This window comes from Sarcophilus harrisii, chromosome 5, assembly GCF_902635505.1.
Source record: "Sarcophilus harrisii chromosome 5, mSarHar1.11, whole genome shotgun sequence".
Classification (NCBI taxonomy): domain Eukaryota; kingdom Metazoa; phylum Chordata; class Mammalia; order Dasyuromorphia; family Dasyuridae; genus Sarcophilus; species Sarcophilus harrisii.
In genome coordinates, this window is record NC_045430.1 from 28928488 (window position 1) to 28946394 (window position 17907).

The 17907-nt window shown below is 37.0% G+C and overlaps 1 protein-coding gene across 1 annotated transcript in view; it reads right to left on the reverse strand.

The window, feature by feature from the left end:
• The window catches only part of CFAP54 (cilia and flagella associated protein 54), a 299509-nt gene that overhangs the window by 9262 nt on the left and 272340 nt on the right, over positions 1-17907 (reverse strand). The window contains exons 66-67 of the mRNA XM_031939791.1: positions 16019-16169; positions 2838-2912 (exon numbers count right to left, since the gene is read on the reverse strand). Of these exons, the coding sequence (XP_031795651.1) occupies positions 2838-2912; positions 16019-16169 (226 nt within the window). The remainder of the gene's footprint in view (positions 1-2837; positions 2913-16018; positions 16170-17907) is intronic.

Consider the following 17907-nt stretch of genomic DNA (forward strand, 5'->3'; position numbering starts at 1 on the left):
TTGAGAAAACAGATGACATAAAGGGTCTTCAAGATGTGATAAGTGAGAGCTTCCCTTACCCTTATCCCGCAAAGCTCGGAAGATTTGAACATTTTGAAAATGCTATCAACAGCTTAGTCTTTTCTTAGAGTTTTGAAAACTGCCTTAATAGTCTGGCCTTTTCTTAAGGGTTTTTTTCCCCGCTCTTAGCCAGATTTGACAGAAATGAACAGTGAGAGAGAATGAGATCAAAGTCAACGGACTGTTTTAAAAGCAGTCTGGAGCCAATGTCATCCGGCATTGTCTTCAAAAGAATGGAGGAATATTAAGTGGATGTTTCATAAACTTCTGCACAAAGAATATTCTTCACATGAGGACAGGAGAATTATATCTCACAGAATGAAGCAGAATGGGAGGCTCTTATACAGCCTATTCAAAGGACCATTAGCAGAAACAAGGGGGGGGAGGAAATAAAATAAATAAGGCAGGCTCCCTCTTTCCAATTTACATTAGTCCAAAGATCTGACATCCAAAGGAAATAATTGTTTAAAGATCCATTACCTTCACCCTCCATCAGATAATATTTCCTGAGGACCCTCAGGCTGTTTGTGAGGAGATAAACACTGTACAAGGCAATAAACTCAGTACCTACTCTCTAGGACTAAACACTGGGAAAAGGGGTGAAGGAAATGCAGAACGATATAGACGGGCACATACACAGAATGCAGAGAGAGATAGTTTGGTGAGTTCTCATTAGTCCTAGTCTAGGCAATGTCCTGCCTCCTTGGCCCCTTTCACAGCCCAGAAAACAAATCCAGCCTCTCTGGTGGGATTCCAAAGGTGGTCCTTTTCTTATTAAGCAGAACAGGGGGACCTGCCTTGATCTGAGAGCGTGAGATGATGCACAAAAGTAGGAAGAAGTCCCGAGAGAGGAAAGTTTCCCAGAAAGGTCCAGTAAGTGAAAGGGTTGTCACAGTGAGGGCCTGTGAGTTGGAGGTTGTGAAAAACAAAGTATTTTGGCTTTTGTGATGAAAAATGCAGGGACCTAGGTTCAAATGGAATGTTTTGCCAATATTATATTATTTTCAAATGTAAATTGAAGGGCTGTTTTAGATGACCTCTGAGGTTCCTTTTAGGTTTCAATCAATTGACCCTATGATCTTTCCACAGCTAGATCCAGCCTATGAGAACCAAGGGTGACCTCCATTCCTTAATGAAGCACCAAACTATGTTGGAAGAGGAAAATGGGCCAAAGTTAAAAATGAAATGCCAAGAACTCAAACATTTTTACTGAGAAATAATCTAATTAATCTTCAGGAGAAAAAAAAAAGAGTGTTAGAAGGATGTAGCAACTGGATGAATTTTACTGAATCTACCACCAGGAATATAGGCTTTTTGGAGCTGGAAGAACACTGAAAAATGGAGAAAATCCCCCATGGGCTAACTATTGCTACAAAGGAAGAAGTGCCTTTTGTGGGCAAGACAATGCAGAGATTAAAATATTAAAGATCAGAAAAAAAGGTAATTTTTACTGATAAAATACAATTTTTCATTCAAGATTGTGTCAAAATTGTTGTCTTAAAATGTGAACCCATAAAATCTGGGCATCTTTATCAGACTGTAAAACACTATGCACCCCCCACAAACAAGCATTTTGGCATTTTACTTCTGGGGGGCCTGCAAGTCTTTCCCCCCTTAGGGGAATGTTAAGCTCTTATAATTAGATTGATATGAGACACGGAAAACTGCTCTAGAATTAATGATTCCCAAAATGGAGCCTGCACAGAACAAAATGGCCTGGTAGAGAAAGTCAAGAAATATATCCAAGAGATGAATGTAGATATAAATATGACTTAGCAACATTTTTGATTTAGTGGCTCGTTAAATGTACACTTAATATCCAGTGGGATAAAAGTGTGATTTCACGATGATGACAATAACTGGTATTTATATAGTGCCAATTTTGTCACTGTGAAATCCTACCTGAGGAATCCTAAGTAAGTCATCAACCTCCTGGACCTCAGTTCCCTCATCTGTAGGAACTTTTGTATGACACTAGACAATCACTCAACTTCCTTGGACCTCAGTTTCCCCATCTGTAAAATGGACTAGACAAGTCTCTTCAGCTACAGAGCTAGGATTCTATGTGTGATCCTAGACAATCACTCAACTTCCCTGGGCCTCAGTTTTCCTATCTGTAAATTGAGCGAGTTAGACTTGATCTCTAAGGACCCTTCCAGCTCTGGATTTCTTGGGTTTACAATTATTTATTTCCTAATGATATACTTCATGTCATTTTTTACTTCACTGGACTTATACTCCAACTTAGGGATCCTAAACAATCCAATTCTGCCATCACAGCTAACTTATCTCGCTTCTTTTCACAATTTCTATTTTCATTCTCTATTTTTTAACTTGTTTCCCCCCAGCCTTTGTCTACCTGTCAAGTATCTTGAATCCTGAAATTCTGTTTGAGATTAGTTTCTAAGCGAATGGGGAACTGATAAACTCATATGCACAGGCAAGGGCTGTGATGGACTGCATAGCGATAAAAACTAGATTTCAGAAGTATAAATGCTATGTCTTAGAATAACAATCCATTTTCACGTGTCTTGTGTCTGCCCAAAGTTAGATTTATGATGAGTTTTGTTATTAATAGTATAACATTATGAGTCTCTGTATTTCTAGGATCAAAAATTATGTCTATTGCTAAGTCACATTAATTAAGAAGATGAGTTGAGATTCTTGATACTCTTTACCATAGATGTTTTATGCATTTTGGTGCATCGAGGATGCTTGCCTGGAGATAGAACTAGTATTTTTAACAGAGGTTTGGTGTTAACATATAGGTATATTACCTCCTCTTGTAGGGATAAACCTTCACGTCTCAAAAGTAGGAATTCTATTTCAGTGCAACACTCAAAAAATAGATCCTAGAAAGGAAGGGAAAAAACAAATCCTGTAAAACAAATCTCAGATAATGGTAAAAAAAAAAAAAAAAAAAAAAAAGAATTTCAGTATTTTCCACATTCAATTTAGCTAACATTAAAGGAAACTGGGGACTCAGGTATTAAATGGCACCTACCTACTTTGATAACCTTAGGGAAGCTACTTAATACCTGAGTCCCCAGTTTCTCCACAAGTGGATTAGATTAGATGAACTTGGATTTAGGGCTAAATCTATGACTACTATGCATAAGGGCTGAGAACATTCATTACAAGATATAAAAATAGATTGATTTTTCTTTTAAGCAAATGACATAAATAAGAATGAGATAAATGCAAAAGAGAAGCCCAGGCAAAGAGGGAGACCTTTAACTTACTGTTCTTCCCTCTAATACACCATTACCAGTCCCCATCCCATTCCTCCCTGCTTTAGTCCTGGGCAGGATGGCCATTTATCTATAATTATCTATATAGTTATCTATAATTTCAGGGTTATCACCACCACCACCCCCATCTTTCTATCACCCTGGTACCACTGGTACAACTTGATTCTTAGTGATCTATTACTTTACCTATCTGTTTTGCCCCATTTAAAATGTAGACACTCTGGAGAGGCATGAGATCTGAAATTAATTAAAGTCGATGTTTTTTTGACACATCAGATTCAGTGAGAAAAGTGGGGTACCTGAGTTTGCTTGTGTTAAAGAGAAATGAAAGGCAACAAAGACTGATTTTCTCACAATTATTCCCATTTCTTCACTTACCTTTGCCACACATTTTTCTTTTTAATTAATAAAATTCAAAGATAAATGCATTAGTATTCAGTGTATTATGACAGAAAAGCAAATGATGCTGACGGATCAATGAATCATTTTGGATAGCTCAGACAAAGGTCTCTCAGGTTAAAGCCCTGACATCCATCTGTCCAGCTCTCAGACTTGCCAAAGTTCTTAACTGTTTTGTGTGTCAAAGACCTTGTTGACTGAGCCTGGTTAAGTCTATGTGGACCCTTTCTCAAAACAATGTTTTTAAATTCATTAAACTAACATATAAATGCAAAACTAACATAAACTAACATATATATTGTATACATATTGAGAAACATATCTATATAAAAAATATATATTATAATATGTATATAAATATATAAAATATTAAAAACTAATCTCATGTATATATATATGTTATATATATTTAATTTATTTATTTTTGTATTTATTAATTAAATTAATTATATATATATATATATTTTTAACTTCTCCATTACATGTACATATCTGTCACTAAATTGATCACCAGTACGTCAATACCAACCAGATACATCTGCTCCTTTTCAAGAGTTCATGAAGATCATGTTTGAATAGAGGTTCATCAAAGTTTCTCCCCATTGTATCACACTGCCCTTGTAGCTTCCCTCGGCCAGTACTCCACCTGACCTTACAAGATCCCTCCCTGAATAACACACAGAGATACCCACAGTGCCTTTCTCTTTCCACCTTGCCAGTCGGACTCCAGAGGTTTCCCCCAAACTGCCAAGCCCTGACCTAGAACCCTTCCATATCTTAGATCCAAGAGGCAGCAGGTGGCAGAGTTTAAGTATTTTTGTTATCTCCATCACACATGTATCAAGCAGTTCATGTGATCATTGATAAAATCCCCATTCTGATTTTCCTGATATTCATACCCATCTTTTTCTTCCATCTTCTATGGATTAATCCATAGATTCTGGCTTGGACTCTAGAAGTATTTTATGTTATTCTCTCCTTTGTTCCTGGTGATAAAACTTCCTGGACCACGGGTAGTTTGGGACTTGAGACACCGTACCCTGGCCCTCAAGACAACCCCTGGCCTGGGGTAAGATAGTTCCATTTCTTTATTTTGCAGTACACAGAGCTGAAATCTAGACTGATTTAGTGAGTTATTCAAGATTCATAGGCTTTTTTATTATTTAATTGTTCATTCAATTATTTATATACTTATTTATTATTTAAAATTAGAACCAAGAACCAAGACCAAGGTTCTCCTGAGCACCAGGTGCTCTAAGAGCACCTGAGTGCTCTTTTTCCTCATACTACAAGGACCCTATTGCTAATAAACACCATGTAGTAGAAACCTGCAAGGAGGTCTGGTTTTCTTTGTTACAGAAGCATCTTGCTTTAATAGATTTTCAAATTCCTCAGTCTTTTACATGTTAAAAATTGTAACAAAATAAAATATGATTCCATCCACACACACATATATACAGACACTTCTTTTGAGTTCAATGTGATGTCTCATCATGGTCTCCCTGAGCTCTCCAAAGGTACACATGTCAATAGAGTTAAAACGTGAGCAGACCTCGTAGAGGGAAGGGCCAGTGATGGTCCGGGTTCTCCCTAGCTCAGTCCCAAGAGGCTCATCACTAGATCGTTGTCCACTGGGTGATGAGTTGTCTGAGCCACAGAGTTTATGAAACTTTTTCTCCCCAAGGGGACTGTGAGCTACAAAGGCTAAGAGAGTTCCCACATTCACAACATCCCCCAAGTGCTACAGTAAAAGTGCCCTCCTCTTCATTTTAACCAACTCAACAAAAACCAAGAAGCCAGTCTATTTTTCTTTCTAATTGCACTCTTAGGATTGGCTGAGAGAGAACAGGTTGGCTAAACCAATCAGCAAACACATTTCCCATAACGACCTCAGTGAGTAACTGTCACTACTTCATCAACAACTATCAGGCAAAAACGCAACATCCACCCCATTGATCATTGCATACAAGAGGCAAACTGAATGATGTTCTATGATGAATGACTTCTGCTCCAGAAATAAACGTCTTCTTGACTCAGCCTTCATTCATCACGCAGCAGTTTGGTTTGGACGACTGTTATTCTGCTGACATTATCTCTTAAATAAACCATATGCAGGCTTTGAAAATTGGCTTGTTTCTTGTTTTATGCTGTGGTAGAACCTTGCGAGCAGAAAAATAAGAATAGGGATAGCCCAGGACAAGAGAAATTCCTCCCTGGAGAGACATTCCTCCCAGTTAAAGTAAGTTATCTGAGGTTTTCTTAGTAAAAAAAAAATGACCCCTGACCAATCTGGGATGAAGATGTCTCGCCATTTTTCCTTGAAATGAATTGTTTTATTTAGTTTGACAAAGAACTATATTGCTCTGTTACTTTAAAAGTGCAACAAACTCAGGGTCATGGAGACCTACAGAGCAAGATCATTTTCCCCCATAGAAGTATAGCTCCTGGTGTCTTATTTAGAGAGCAGATTAAAGAACAGAAACTATCAAATCTGAACAACAGTTATCTCTATCCCTTACTAACTGTGTGGTACTGAACAAGTGACAACCTCTCTGGGCCTGTTTTTACATTAGTAAATTGGATATCCTTGCCTTGCCTATCTCAGGCTCAATTCAATTCATATCAAGTCAACAAGCCCTTTGTGTGTCAGGATCTGTGCTAGGGGCTGGGGATAATAGTCAAAACTAAATCTTCCCTTAAGAAATAGAAATTCTTGCATGTGTTTAACCTATATTAGATTATTTGCTATCTAGGGCAAAGGAAAGATGGGGAGGGAGGGAAAAATATGGAACACAAGGTTTTGCAGGGGTGATTGTTGGAAACTATCTTAGCATGTATTTTGAAAAATAAAAAGCAAATACATAAATAAGGCAAAAGTAAAACCCATATACTGGGGGACAAGGAGAAGAACAGGATGATGATGCAGTTTTCCACATGGAAGAGGTGGCTTCTGCTTAGGAAAGACAAGATGATGTATATAGAAGGATCCTGTTCCCTCATTTGGAGGATGCATAGATATTTTGTGGAGGATTTCAGTCTGCTGACCAGGCAATGAGAAGGCAGACTATGATAAGCCGGGGTGCATTCTTGGTCCTGACTGGGCTCTTTGCTTCTACTTGCTGCTGTTGCTCAGTCATGTCAACCTACTTCATGACTCCTTGGGATTTTCTTGGCAAAATTACTGGTGTGATTTGCCTTTCCCGTCTCCAGCTCATTTTTCAGATAAGGAAACTGAGGGAAACAGGATGAAGTGCCGTGCCTAGGGTCACACAGCTGATAAGCTTTGGAGGCAGGATTTGATTTCATGAAGATGCATCTTCCCGACTCCAAACCCAGCTTTTGATGCATTATCATGCGACTTTACTTCCTGGCTACATTTCAGTGAGAGAGGGAGTGTTATAAAGGGACAGATCTCAGGACCATCCTGCATAAAGCTCATAAAGCCTGCTTCTATTTGATGATCACTGCTTGTAGGCAAAAGAGGTTGGAGATGATTAGAACCTGACAAGCTTTGGAAGAAGTCAGCAGGATAAGGCAGAGACTTTGAAAAAGTCCAGAAGTACTGAAGCTTGAACCCATGCTGGCATTTGCAGGATGCCAGACAGTAAGGAGTGATGGTTCCAGATGACCTGCCTAGTCCAGTACAGCAATAACAGAGATTCAGACTCATCCATCCATTGTCCAGGACTCATTTGGAAGGGAATTCAGTCATGATCCGAGCCCACGCTCCTCAGGCACCAAAAATAGTGTCCAGGAGTGTGTTCTGCCACATGCTGTGGAAAATATGTAGACTTCTCTTTTTGCCAAACCTTTAAAGTAAAACTCATTATGGTAACTGGTTAAATAGAATTAGGGCATTAATCCCTGGTAACTTAGAATGAAGTGGAACATATAAGCTTGAATTGATAGCATTAGAAGGAGGACTGGGGGACCTGAGGTTCCTCAGAAGATCCATGATATCAAAATTATTTCAGAATAATACATTTTAATTTCTAATAAGGTAAATACCAGTAGATATAACCCATATAAACAAAAGTTCTTTGGAGTCCCAGTAATTTTTAAAATAATATTTTCCCCAATTGTATTAAAAAAACAATATTTAACAGTTTTTTAAAATTTTAGTTTCAAGTTCTATAACTCTCCCTTTTCTGAGGAAGTAAGCAATCTAATATAAATTATACATGTGCAATTAGGTAAAACATATTTCTATAGTACTTATTTTATAAAATAAAACTCAAAAAAGATGAAAGAAAGAAAAAGAAATAAAAATAAATTTCTGAGAAAAATAGTATGCTTCAGTTCAGACATCAGTTCTTTCTCTGGGGGCACATAGCATTTTTTATTATAAGAACTTAAGAATTGTCTTGGATCATTGTATTTCTGAGAAAAGCCAAGACACTGACATTTGATCATCCTTACAATACTGCTTTTACTGCATTCAGTGTTCTCCTGGTTTTGCTCACTTCCCTTTGCACCAATTCATGTAAGTCTTTCTGGGTTTTTGTCCTTAGTAATTTATTTTTTTGTTTGTTTATTTTGTTTTGGGGTTTTTTTTTATTTTTTGTTTATCTTTTTTTGTCCTTAGTAATTTTTAAGAGTGTGAAGGGAGACCCCAAAATTTGAGAATTTCTGCATTAGAGAATGACTTTTTCAATCCCTAGAGTGTGCCTCTGCTATAGGAGAAAGTGAATCAAGAGAGTCACTATAAATGCAAAGTAATTTCTGGGAAGGCAGAAGAATATTAATCAGATGGGAGGGAATCATACAAAGTAGCACTTGGGCTTAATCTTGAAGGGAACCAGAGCTTAAAGAGAGGGTATAGAAGTGAGGAGGGAGAGTATTCCAGGCACAAGGGACAGCCTGTGTCAAAATATAGAAACAGGAAATAGGGATGCTGTGAATGGGGAAAAAAACAGACCAGTTTGACAAGACCATAGGGTACCATGATCCTTATCATGAGGATCAGTTGTAGTTAGGGATCTTATGATCATAGAGCAAGAGTTAGAGCTGGAAGGGACCTCTACATTTATCCTCGCCAAGGACTAGGATACTAAGCCTTCTTTGAGCATTTATTAAGTGCCATCTATTTGCCAGGCCAATCATTCAGCCTAAAAAACATTTTAATTGTTTACTCTGTGCCAGGTATCATATGTAAGTACCTCTGAGAATACAGAAGAAAAGGCAAAAAATTATCTCTGCCTTCTTGGAATTTATATCCTAATGGGAATAGAGAACATGTTAATAACTATGCACATTATAAATAGGTAGAGAATAGATGAAGATAATCTGAAAGAGGAAGGTATTCCACCACTGGGGAACTAGTAGAGGATTCCTGCAGAAAATGGGATTTGCCTTTTGAAGCTTCCATTTGACTCTCTCTAGTCCAGATCAGCCTTTTCTCTGCATTTCTTCAGCTCATAAGATGTCTGGATTTTGTTTGCTTTGAGCTGTAGTTTGCACGCTGGTTGTGAGTGTTTCTAAGTCATTTTCCTGTCCTTATTGCCTCTACCCCCAATATATTGCAAGCATCTCAAAACAGAAATCATTTTTCCTCTGCTTTTACAAAAAGCCATAGTACCTAGCACCGTGCTCTGCTCTCCAAGGTAGTCCCATAAACTGAGTCAAATCACTCAGTCACTTGAAATCTGCATAATTTTTTTCAGAACTAAGTATGATAAGTGTTAAAAGACTAAATTAATTGGCACATCTATTCTGTGGCCTTCCCAATACCATTTGCATTCACAAAGCTCTCCTGAAGCCTGTGATTTATTTATTGCTTTAAGAATTGGATTTCTTTTTCTTCTTTTTTTTTAAGAAATTGGAGGCTGGGAGGAGGCACATTTCACAGCGTTTTAGAATGGAGCAACTGCCAAAAAACTAATATCAAGGTAGGGAGAAAAGATGCTAGATTAGAGGGTCTATGAAATCCTGTCCAATGCAACTTAAGCTTATCTCTCCAAATGTCCTAGTTAACTTCTAATTAGCAGCTTGAAATGGTTGTCATGACAACTGCCTAGAAGGTTTAACCAACTGGATTTTCCTAGCACAGCTTACAACTCTTAAGCTTTTTAGGTCCAGCTAGAATTGTGACAAGGGGAGAAAAATTCCAAAACTACTCCTTTTGTTTATTCAACTTCCAAGGATTATGAACTTGCCAACATAGTCAAATGTCTGTCTTTCATCCAGAGGGGTGATGGATGTGTTTTTAGCCCTACCCCACCCCATGCCAAAAAGAAAATTATTCTGGTCATGAGATTATTTTTTAAGCAGATTTTCTTTATTAAATTGGAAAACCAGGTAACTCACTTAAAATTGCTCTATTCCAGAACTGTAATTAGCAGAATTACAGAATTTCAGAGATGGAAAGGGTTTTAAGAGGCCAGCTAGTCCAAATGATACCCCCCCCAAAAAAAGGATTCTATGACATCATCCCTAACAATTAATTGTCCAGCCTTTATTTAAATAAAGACCCCCTTTGAAGGGGAGCCCACTATTTTATAATCTCACTACTTCTCTTCCATTTTTTGAAAGCTCTATTTGGAGGTTTCTCTTGACAACAATCCTAAATTTGCCCTTTTGAAAATTCCAACCACTCCTCATTTTTCCCTCTGCTGCCAAACAGTGCCCATCTAAACTCTCTTTTTTGTGACATTTCTTCAGATACTGGAAGGCAATCATCACATCCCCCTAATTCTTCCCTTCTCCCATGATAAAACTTTGCCGTATCTTTCAGTGGATCTTCTCATAGCATCAATTCAAAATTTTCCTTCTCAGTTTCAGTTCTCAATTTCATCATTTCCACACCATGTCATTTGTTTTGTGCTGGGTCTGACTCAATCTAGTCCCATCATTGAGAAATGGTTGAACAAGTTGTGGTATATTACTATGATAGAATACTACTGTGCTAGAAGAAATGATTAAGCTCAATCTTTGAAAAAGATTTGCATAAATTGATGAAGAACAAAATGAGCAGAACCAAGAAGATGCTGTATATAGTAATAGAAATATTGTTTTAACTTTTTAACTCTAACTTTGAGTGGCTAAATCATTTTGACTGTTATAAGTATCCAAATTAATTACAAAGAACATATGATGCTCAAGATGCTATCATTCACAGAGAAAGAACTGATAAATAGATGCATAGAATGGTTTTATACACACACACACACACACACACATATATATGTCTCATGCACACATAATTGTGTCTAATGATAGCTATCTAGGATTAGTGTGGGAAGAAAGAAAAAGGGAAAAAAAGTTACATGATGATTCTCTTATCTAATGGAAATATAGATTATGCATAATAGAATTTGTAGTTTCATGTATATCATCTTTTTTCTATTCTATTATGTTATGGAAATGCTTATTTTATTTCTTAATTTCAGAATAAATACAATTTTAAAAATAAATTTAAAAATTTTTAAATGATAGTCAGTGAAAACAGTTGATTCAGCTGAGTGAAGTTTCCTTCCCTGACTTGCCCTTTTTCCACAAACCAAGTTGTCTCAATACTTTTTAAGGAGAAACCAGCAAGGGGACAAGACTTAGGATATTGCTCCTACTGGGCCATGTTTCCATAGTCATTCTCTAGTACCTACCCTTGCTTTCATTTTCTCTATATCTCTTTAAGTTGTCAACTTTAAGTTGGTGGGATACTAATATATTATTAGTGGAGTTGTGAACTGATCCATCCTTCTGGAGAGCAATTTGGAACTATATCCAAAGGACTATCAAAACATATATATCCTTTGATCCAGCAGTCTCTCTATCCAATACAACTACAGGATGCATTCCAAAGAAATCATAAAAAAGGAAAAGGACCCACGTATGCAAAACTGTTTGTGGCAGCCCTTTTTGTAGTGGCAAGGAATTGGAAACCAAGTGGATACTTATCAGTAGGAAAATGGCTGAATAAGTTATGGTATATGAATGTTATGGAATATTATTGTTCTATAAGAAATAATGATCATCAGGATGATTTCAGAAAGACCTGGAGAGATTTACATGAATTGAAGCTAAGTGAAGTAGAACCAAGAGAACACTGTGTACAGCAACAAGATTATGTGATGATCAACTCTGATGGACGTGGCTCTTTTCAACAATCAGATGATTCAGGGCAGTTCCAATAGACTTGTGATGAAGAGAGTCATCTGCACCCAGAGAGAGGACTGTGGGGACTGAGTGTGGATCACAACATGGTTTTCACCTTTGTTATTGTTGTTTTCTTGCTTGCTTTTTTTCTCATTTCTTTTCCTTTTGGATTTTTCTTGTATAGCATGATAAATGTGGAAATATGTATAGAAAAACTGCACATATTTAATACATATTGGATTACTTGCTGTCTAGGGGAGAGGGGAGAGGAAAACAGAAGGAAAAAATAAATTTGAAACGTAAGGTTTTGCAAAGATAAATGTTGAAAACTTTCTTTTCGTATATTTAAAAAATAAAAAATTATTATTAACAAAATCAAATGGCAGCAACAAAACTAAAAATAAGTGATTAAAAAATAAAGATAAATTGATTTGGATATTAAAAACAAATTTTAAGTTGGTTAGGAAGTTCTTTGTAAATTCACATTGCATTTTTCCTCTTTGAAATCATTTTCTTTCATGACTTGAAAATTTACCACTCCTTCTGGGTTGACTGGAGTTTCTTTACCCTCAGTCCTCTGTGTTTTTTGCCCTAAGCTACACTGCTTCTCCTAATACTTTGAGCTGAAAAGATAAATTGGCTTAAAACTAGAAAAGCTGAGTTGGCTACTGATAGTGGGCTTCTGAACCAGCTAAGAAAAAAAAATGCCCTGGGCTATGACCCCAAATCCCATCATGCTCTCCCTTCCTGAGTCCAAAAGAGTTAAAATACTTTTAAAATAAGACAGCATGCATAGAGGAAATACAATGGAAAGAGGCTGTGAGATGGAGGTAGAAAACATAAGGTAATGAATGAATAAAGCATTAATTAAGCACTTATTTTGTACAAAGCACTGTCTTGAAGAGGACCAATGACATTACAAGTGATGTCATAACAGGAGCATGAATTGGATTTAAATGGGACAGAATTGCATACTCATCAGTCTCATTCACTCTCTTCCACAGTCATCAAAGTCCAGGGACAAGACAAATAGTCCAGGATAGATCCATCCAAGGTACATGACCTTGGCATCTGACCCAAGTTCTAAGTGTTCCCACGCTTATTCCAGCCACCTTCATGGGGGCTGAACAAATTGTTCTCATCTGCCCATTTCTCTTGGGAGAAGTCTTCAAATGCTTGGGATAGACATCCCCCTAACTCATTCCATCATGGGTTTAAGGTCTGTCATTTATTTTCTACCTGGTTCAGCTCATTATTGGAGGAGGTTTTCCTTGGAGTGACAGTTGAGGGTTGGATGAAAGACAAACACCAATGGTAAATAAGCAGCCCTCAAATCAGAAGTAGAGTCCTCCCAGAACACTCTATAAAAATATATATATACAAAAGAAGAGCCGGTCCCTACGCTCAAGGAGCTCCTAACAGGAAAAACAACAAAACATTGAGAAAGTTCTAAGTCTATATTCAACTTAGATCTGGATTCAAATTCAGATTCTGATACTTGCTACTGATATTTACTTTTTTTTCTCCCCAAGGTACAACAGGGTTTATTATTTCACATTAACTAAATTTATATTATTAACAGGCGATTCTCTTTAAATAATGGTCTTCTTATTCTCTGGTCAGTCCAAGAGGAAATCAAAAGAAGTTAACGCATTCAAGGGAGAGTCACCAATCAGCTAAGAAGCTCAAAGGGAAAAGATGAGAACTGAATAGGGATTGACAATGGACACCTTTTGTTTATTTTTTTGCACCTCATTTTTTCATTTATTCATTTTTAAAAATAATAACTTTTCAAAATACATACAAAGATAGTTTTCAACATTCACCTTTGCAAAACCTTGTGTTCCAAATTTTTCTTCCTCCCTTCCACCTTCCCCCTCCCTTAGACAGCAAGCAATCCAATACAGATTAAACATATATAATTCTTCTAAACATATTTCCACATTTGTCATGCTGTGTGAGAAAAATCAGATCAAAAGGGGAAAAAAAGATGAGAAAGGAAAAAAACAGGCAAACAAAAAAAAGTGAAAATACTATGCTTTGATCCATAATCAGTTATCTCCATACTGCTCTCTCTCCCTCTCTCTCTCTCTCTCTCTCTGGATGCTGATAGCTATTTCTATCACAAATCTATTGGAACTGAATGGACACCTTTTTGCTCATTTTGAATGGACAGGTTTTTTGCCTATGGGGTATGTTGCAGTAATACTGTTCAACTCAACTAGAAATGGGGACCACTGAGTCATATGTACTGATCTTTGTGAGCTGCATATTGACTTAGAAAACCTCATGTTAACATTATTTATGTTCTGCTGTATTTTTATTTATTTGGCTAAATATTTCCCAATTATATTTTAATTCGATCATTTCATTTATTATTATCAATTATGATGAATATCAAATTATCAATCAATATCAATTATTATCAGTCATCAATGATCAATAATCAATTATTATCAATCAAGAAAATGACAGACCTTAATCAATTATCAATTATTATCAAATTATTTAATTTGACTAATGTAATAAGTCAATAAGTCAAATTAAACTACTAAGTGGGGCCCAAAATGTAATTTTAATGTAATAAAAATTACATTTTGGGCCCCACTTAGTAGTATTGTGAGCAACTCATGTTTGAAACACTGATTTGATGGATACAGAACCAGACTTTAAAGAAGGACCAAAGTTCAAGTCTTGCCCCATGCTTTTTAGCTCTGTGACCCTGGGAAACTCACTTCATCTCTCATTTTTTTCATCAATAATATGTGGGTCTGATGAGCACTAGGTTCTCTAAATCTAAGGCTCTAAAGCTCTGATGCCATGACCCTCTCTGAGCTTTAATTTCTTCATCTGTAAACCAGAGATATTACTTAACCTATTTTGCAATATTGTGAGAAAGCGTCAATGCAATACAGAAATGTAAGTAATCAATAATGAATTTTAGAGTGTTATGTCAAAGTGATTTATTATTGTTGTTAGTTGTCTTGCCAGGAGAGTTTGTGTGAAATCTAGAAGAGGATAATGTTCTCCCTGAGAACTGATATAAAATGAACATTTTCTGCAACTCTATATTTTTACCAAAAATAATGGACACAAAATAAATATCTGACTGTTGGGGAGAGGGTGTTATTTACTATGTTCGCTGTTAATTAAACCTTTGAGATGCCCCCACTATAATTATTAGTAGTACAGAAAATGATGAACATCCCAAAGCTTTAAGTGCCAAGCCATCAGTCCTCTGGCTCAGCACAGGGACCAGGAGCCTTTGTTGATTATGGAAGGTATTTTTAAAAGGATAAGACTGCCTTCTGCAAATCCTTCTCCTGCTGCTTTTGAATAAATACAAAATGCAATAGCTTATCTCATCAGCAAAGCCCAGCTTAAAACACCAACAGAGTCGATTGCAAGAATCAAAAATAAATACATCTGAACAGAAACATTTAAAGAATAAAAATACCAAGAAGAGTGGAAGGCCACATATATACCCACTAGAGAAGTCTCTAAAAATTTCTAGCAAATGGTAGATAATAATTGATAATTGAGAATGAGATGGGTCAGACAATCAAGGCAAAAGCTGAGCGACTTCTATGTATTGAGTTCAACTGTATTCAGAGAATGGAGCAGAAATGATAATGATATTCCAAAAGGAAGTCTGGAGGAAATGAACTCCTTTCCAAAAATTTACTTCTTAGCTGGTTCTTCTGGAGGGAGAAAGGAAATAATCCATGGAGCCAATGGTTTGGAGTCCATGGATACATTTTAGTCCATGAACTTGAATGAATGGGTAGAAAATGTATTTTTTTTTAAATTTTCTCTAACTTCCAAATTTAACAACTTCAGTTATTTAGAGGTTTTATTCCAGGGGGTGAGGGGGGGAAAGAGCCTATGGACAGATTTCAAGGAGCCTGTGAATTTGGGTAGGAAAAAATATTATTTTTATTTCATTGTAATTGGTTTCTCTTGTAATCCTATGGTTTTTTTTTCTTATTTTATGAATTTAAATATATGATTGAGAGAAGACGTCACATAATTCATTAGACTGCCAAAGGGATCAATGACACACACAAAAAGTTAAGAACTCCTGGTTTGGTTGTTTCTGTTTTGATAAAGGCAATTTAGAGGATGGCACAGTGGTTATTGCCATCCAAACTTCCTAAGTGACAGGTCACAGAAATGTGAAACTGGTCCATCTAATATCTCAGTTAGTTACTTGCCTTCATTTCTTTAGTGAGTAAGATATTTTCCGGGATATCTGGAGTGATTTGTGCCGAAGTGAGGGGTCCATCTGGAGACAATGGGTACGTATATAACAATATTTCAGCTTTTTGCCTAAGGTCAGAGAGTTTGTCATGTAATTCCATAACTCTAAAAGCAAGAGAGATAAAATCTTTAATCAGCAAACTTAGGAAATAAATGTAGGAAAGTATATCAGGGCATTAGGTTCAAAGTGAGTACATTCTTATCTACTAACACCTCAGTTAACCAGAAATCAGGTCTTTGGGATCCTCAAACATGAAAATAAGGGGGAAAATATGAGTAAGGAAGCAAATGGACTGAAGTGATGGGATGAGGAGGGAGGGAGAAACTTGGGAGTCTCCACAAAGAAAGTTCAGAAGTATAAGAGAGTCCAAGATCACACAGAGCCTGAAAATTAAAAAATAGACAGGAGACGAGGAGAAAAGGCTGGGGAGTGGGAGGGGGGAAGGATGGTGGCAATACTCAGGTAGAGAACAGGTAGAGACTCATCTCCTATATCTCCAGCTGCACTTTCAGCAGAGCACAGTAACTGCCAATTTAATGACAATGTTGAGTCATCAAAGATATGTTTTTAGCAGGCTCTGCTTAAAAAGGAAGCTGTGTATGATTCCCTTTATAAATATCTCTATCATTTAAGAAGCAGATTAAAATGAAAGGTCTGGTATTTAATGCATTGATATTTCAGTTACTTGGAAAACCCAATTATCCAGAAAGCCACATTCATAGTTTATGTCAGATAACTACAATAGTAACCACATCTGAATTTATATTAAGGCAATTCTACAATGTTGGAGATTTCACTTAAGGATATAAAACTCTATCAAGCTATTAATTTAATGCCCGATTTACATCTAAATATAGGTTGGTAGAGAGCAAGATCTCAGTTGCAGCCATTACTTCTGACTTATGTAAAAAGAGGAAGGACCCAGTCAGGGACATGAGGCACAAAAAATGAAACTAGAGCCCAAAGGTCATGTGTTTTGTCACTAGCCGTCCCCCAAGAGATAACTGTGCCCAGTTTCCCAGGTGCATGAGAGAGATGAAACCAGGGGTGTTCAAAGGGGCACATCCCCAAGGATAAATAAACCCAAAATACACCACTCTTGTCTATTCAGCTGTGCCAGAGGAGTGCCACATAATAAACACAAGACAAGAGAATGAGTCAAGATAACCTTGAGACTCCTCTGACTATTTCTGACTTTGTATCAGAGATAGTTCGCCTTTTTGGGAGCATCTGTGTTCTGGACAGCTCCCATCTCTAGGAATTGTCCCAGAGGAGGTCAAGAGTACCCCAAAACTCCAAAACCCATGGCCAGGAGTTTTAGAGATGGCATGGGAACTTGGGTCTCCTGTCTGGAAACTCCACTATGAAATCTTGGAGGAACATCTAAAAATGTTTTCTCAAGAGAAAATAGTGGCTCATACAGGCCCGTGGGTATTCTGTCTCTGAGGGTAGTGCCTCAGGGAACCTTTAGGACCACAGGATTTTCAGAATTGAGTAGAACTTACAAACTTATACAACTCTAGATTTGAGAAATTGTTTCAATTGTGTTCAGTACCCCGTGACCACTTTTGGGGTTTTCTTAACAAAGATACTGGAGCACTTTGCCATTCCAACTCATTTTACAGATAAGGAAGAGAAGTCTTCCTGATTCCAGGTCTGACACTATTCATTGGGCCATTTAGTTGCCCCAAGGGGTATTATAACAGATCACCTAATCCACACATCTAATAAATTGGAGAAATAGAGACCACACATCTAATAAATTGAATAACTTACTCGAACCCTGCCTTCTGACTCCCAGTTGACTGCCATTTTCCATTACACTAACAAGGAGACACGGTC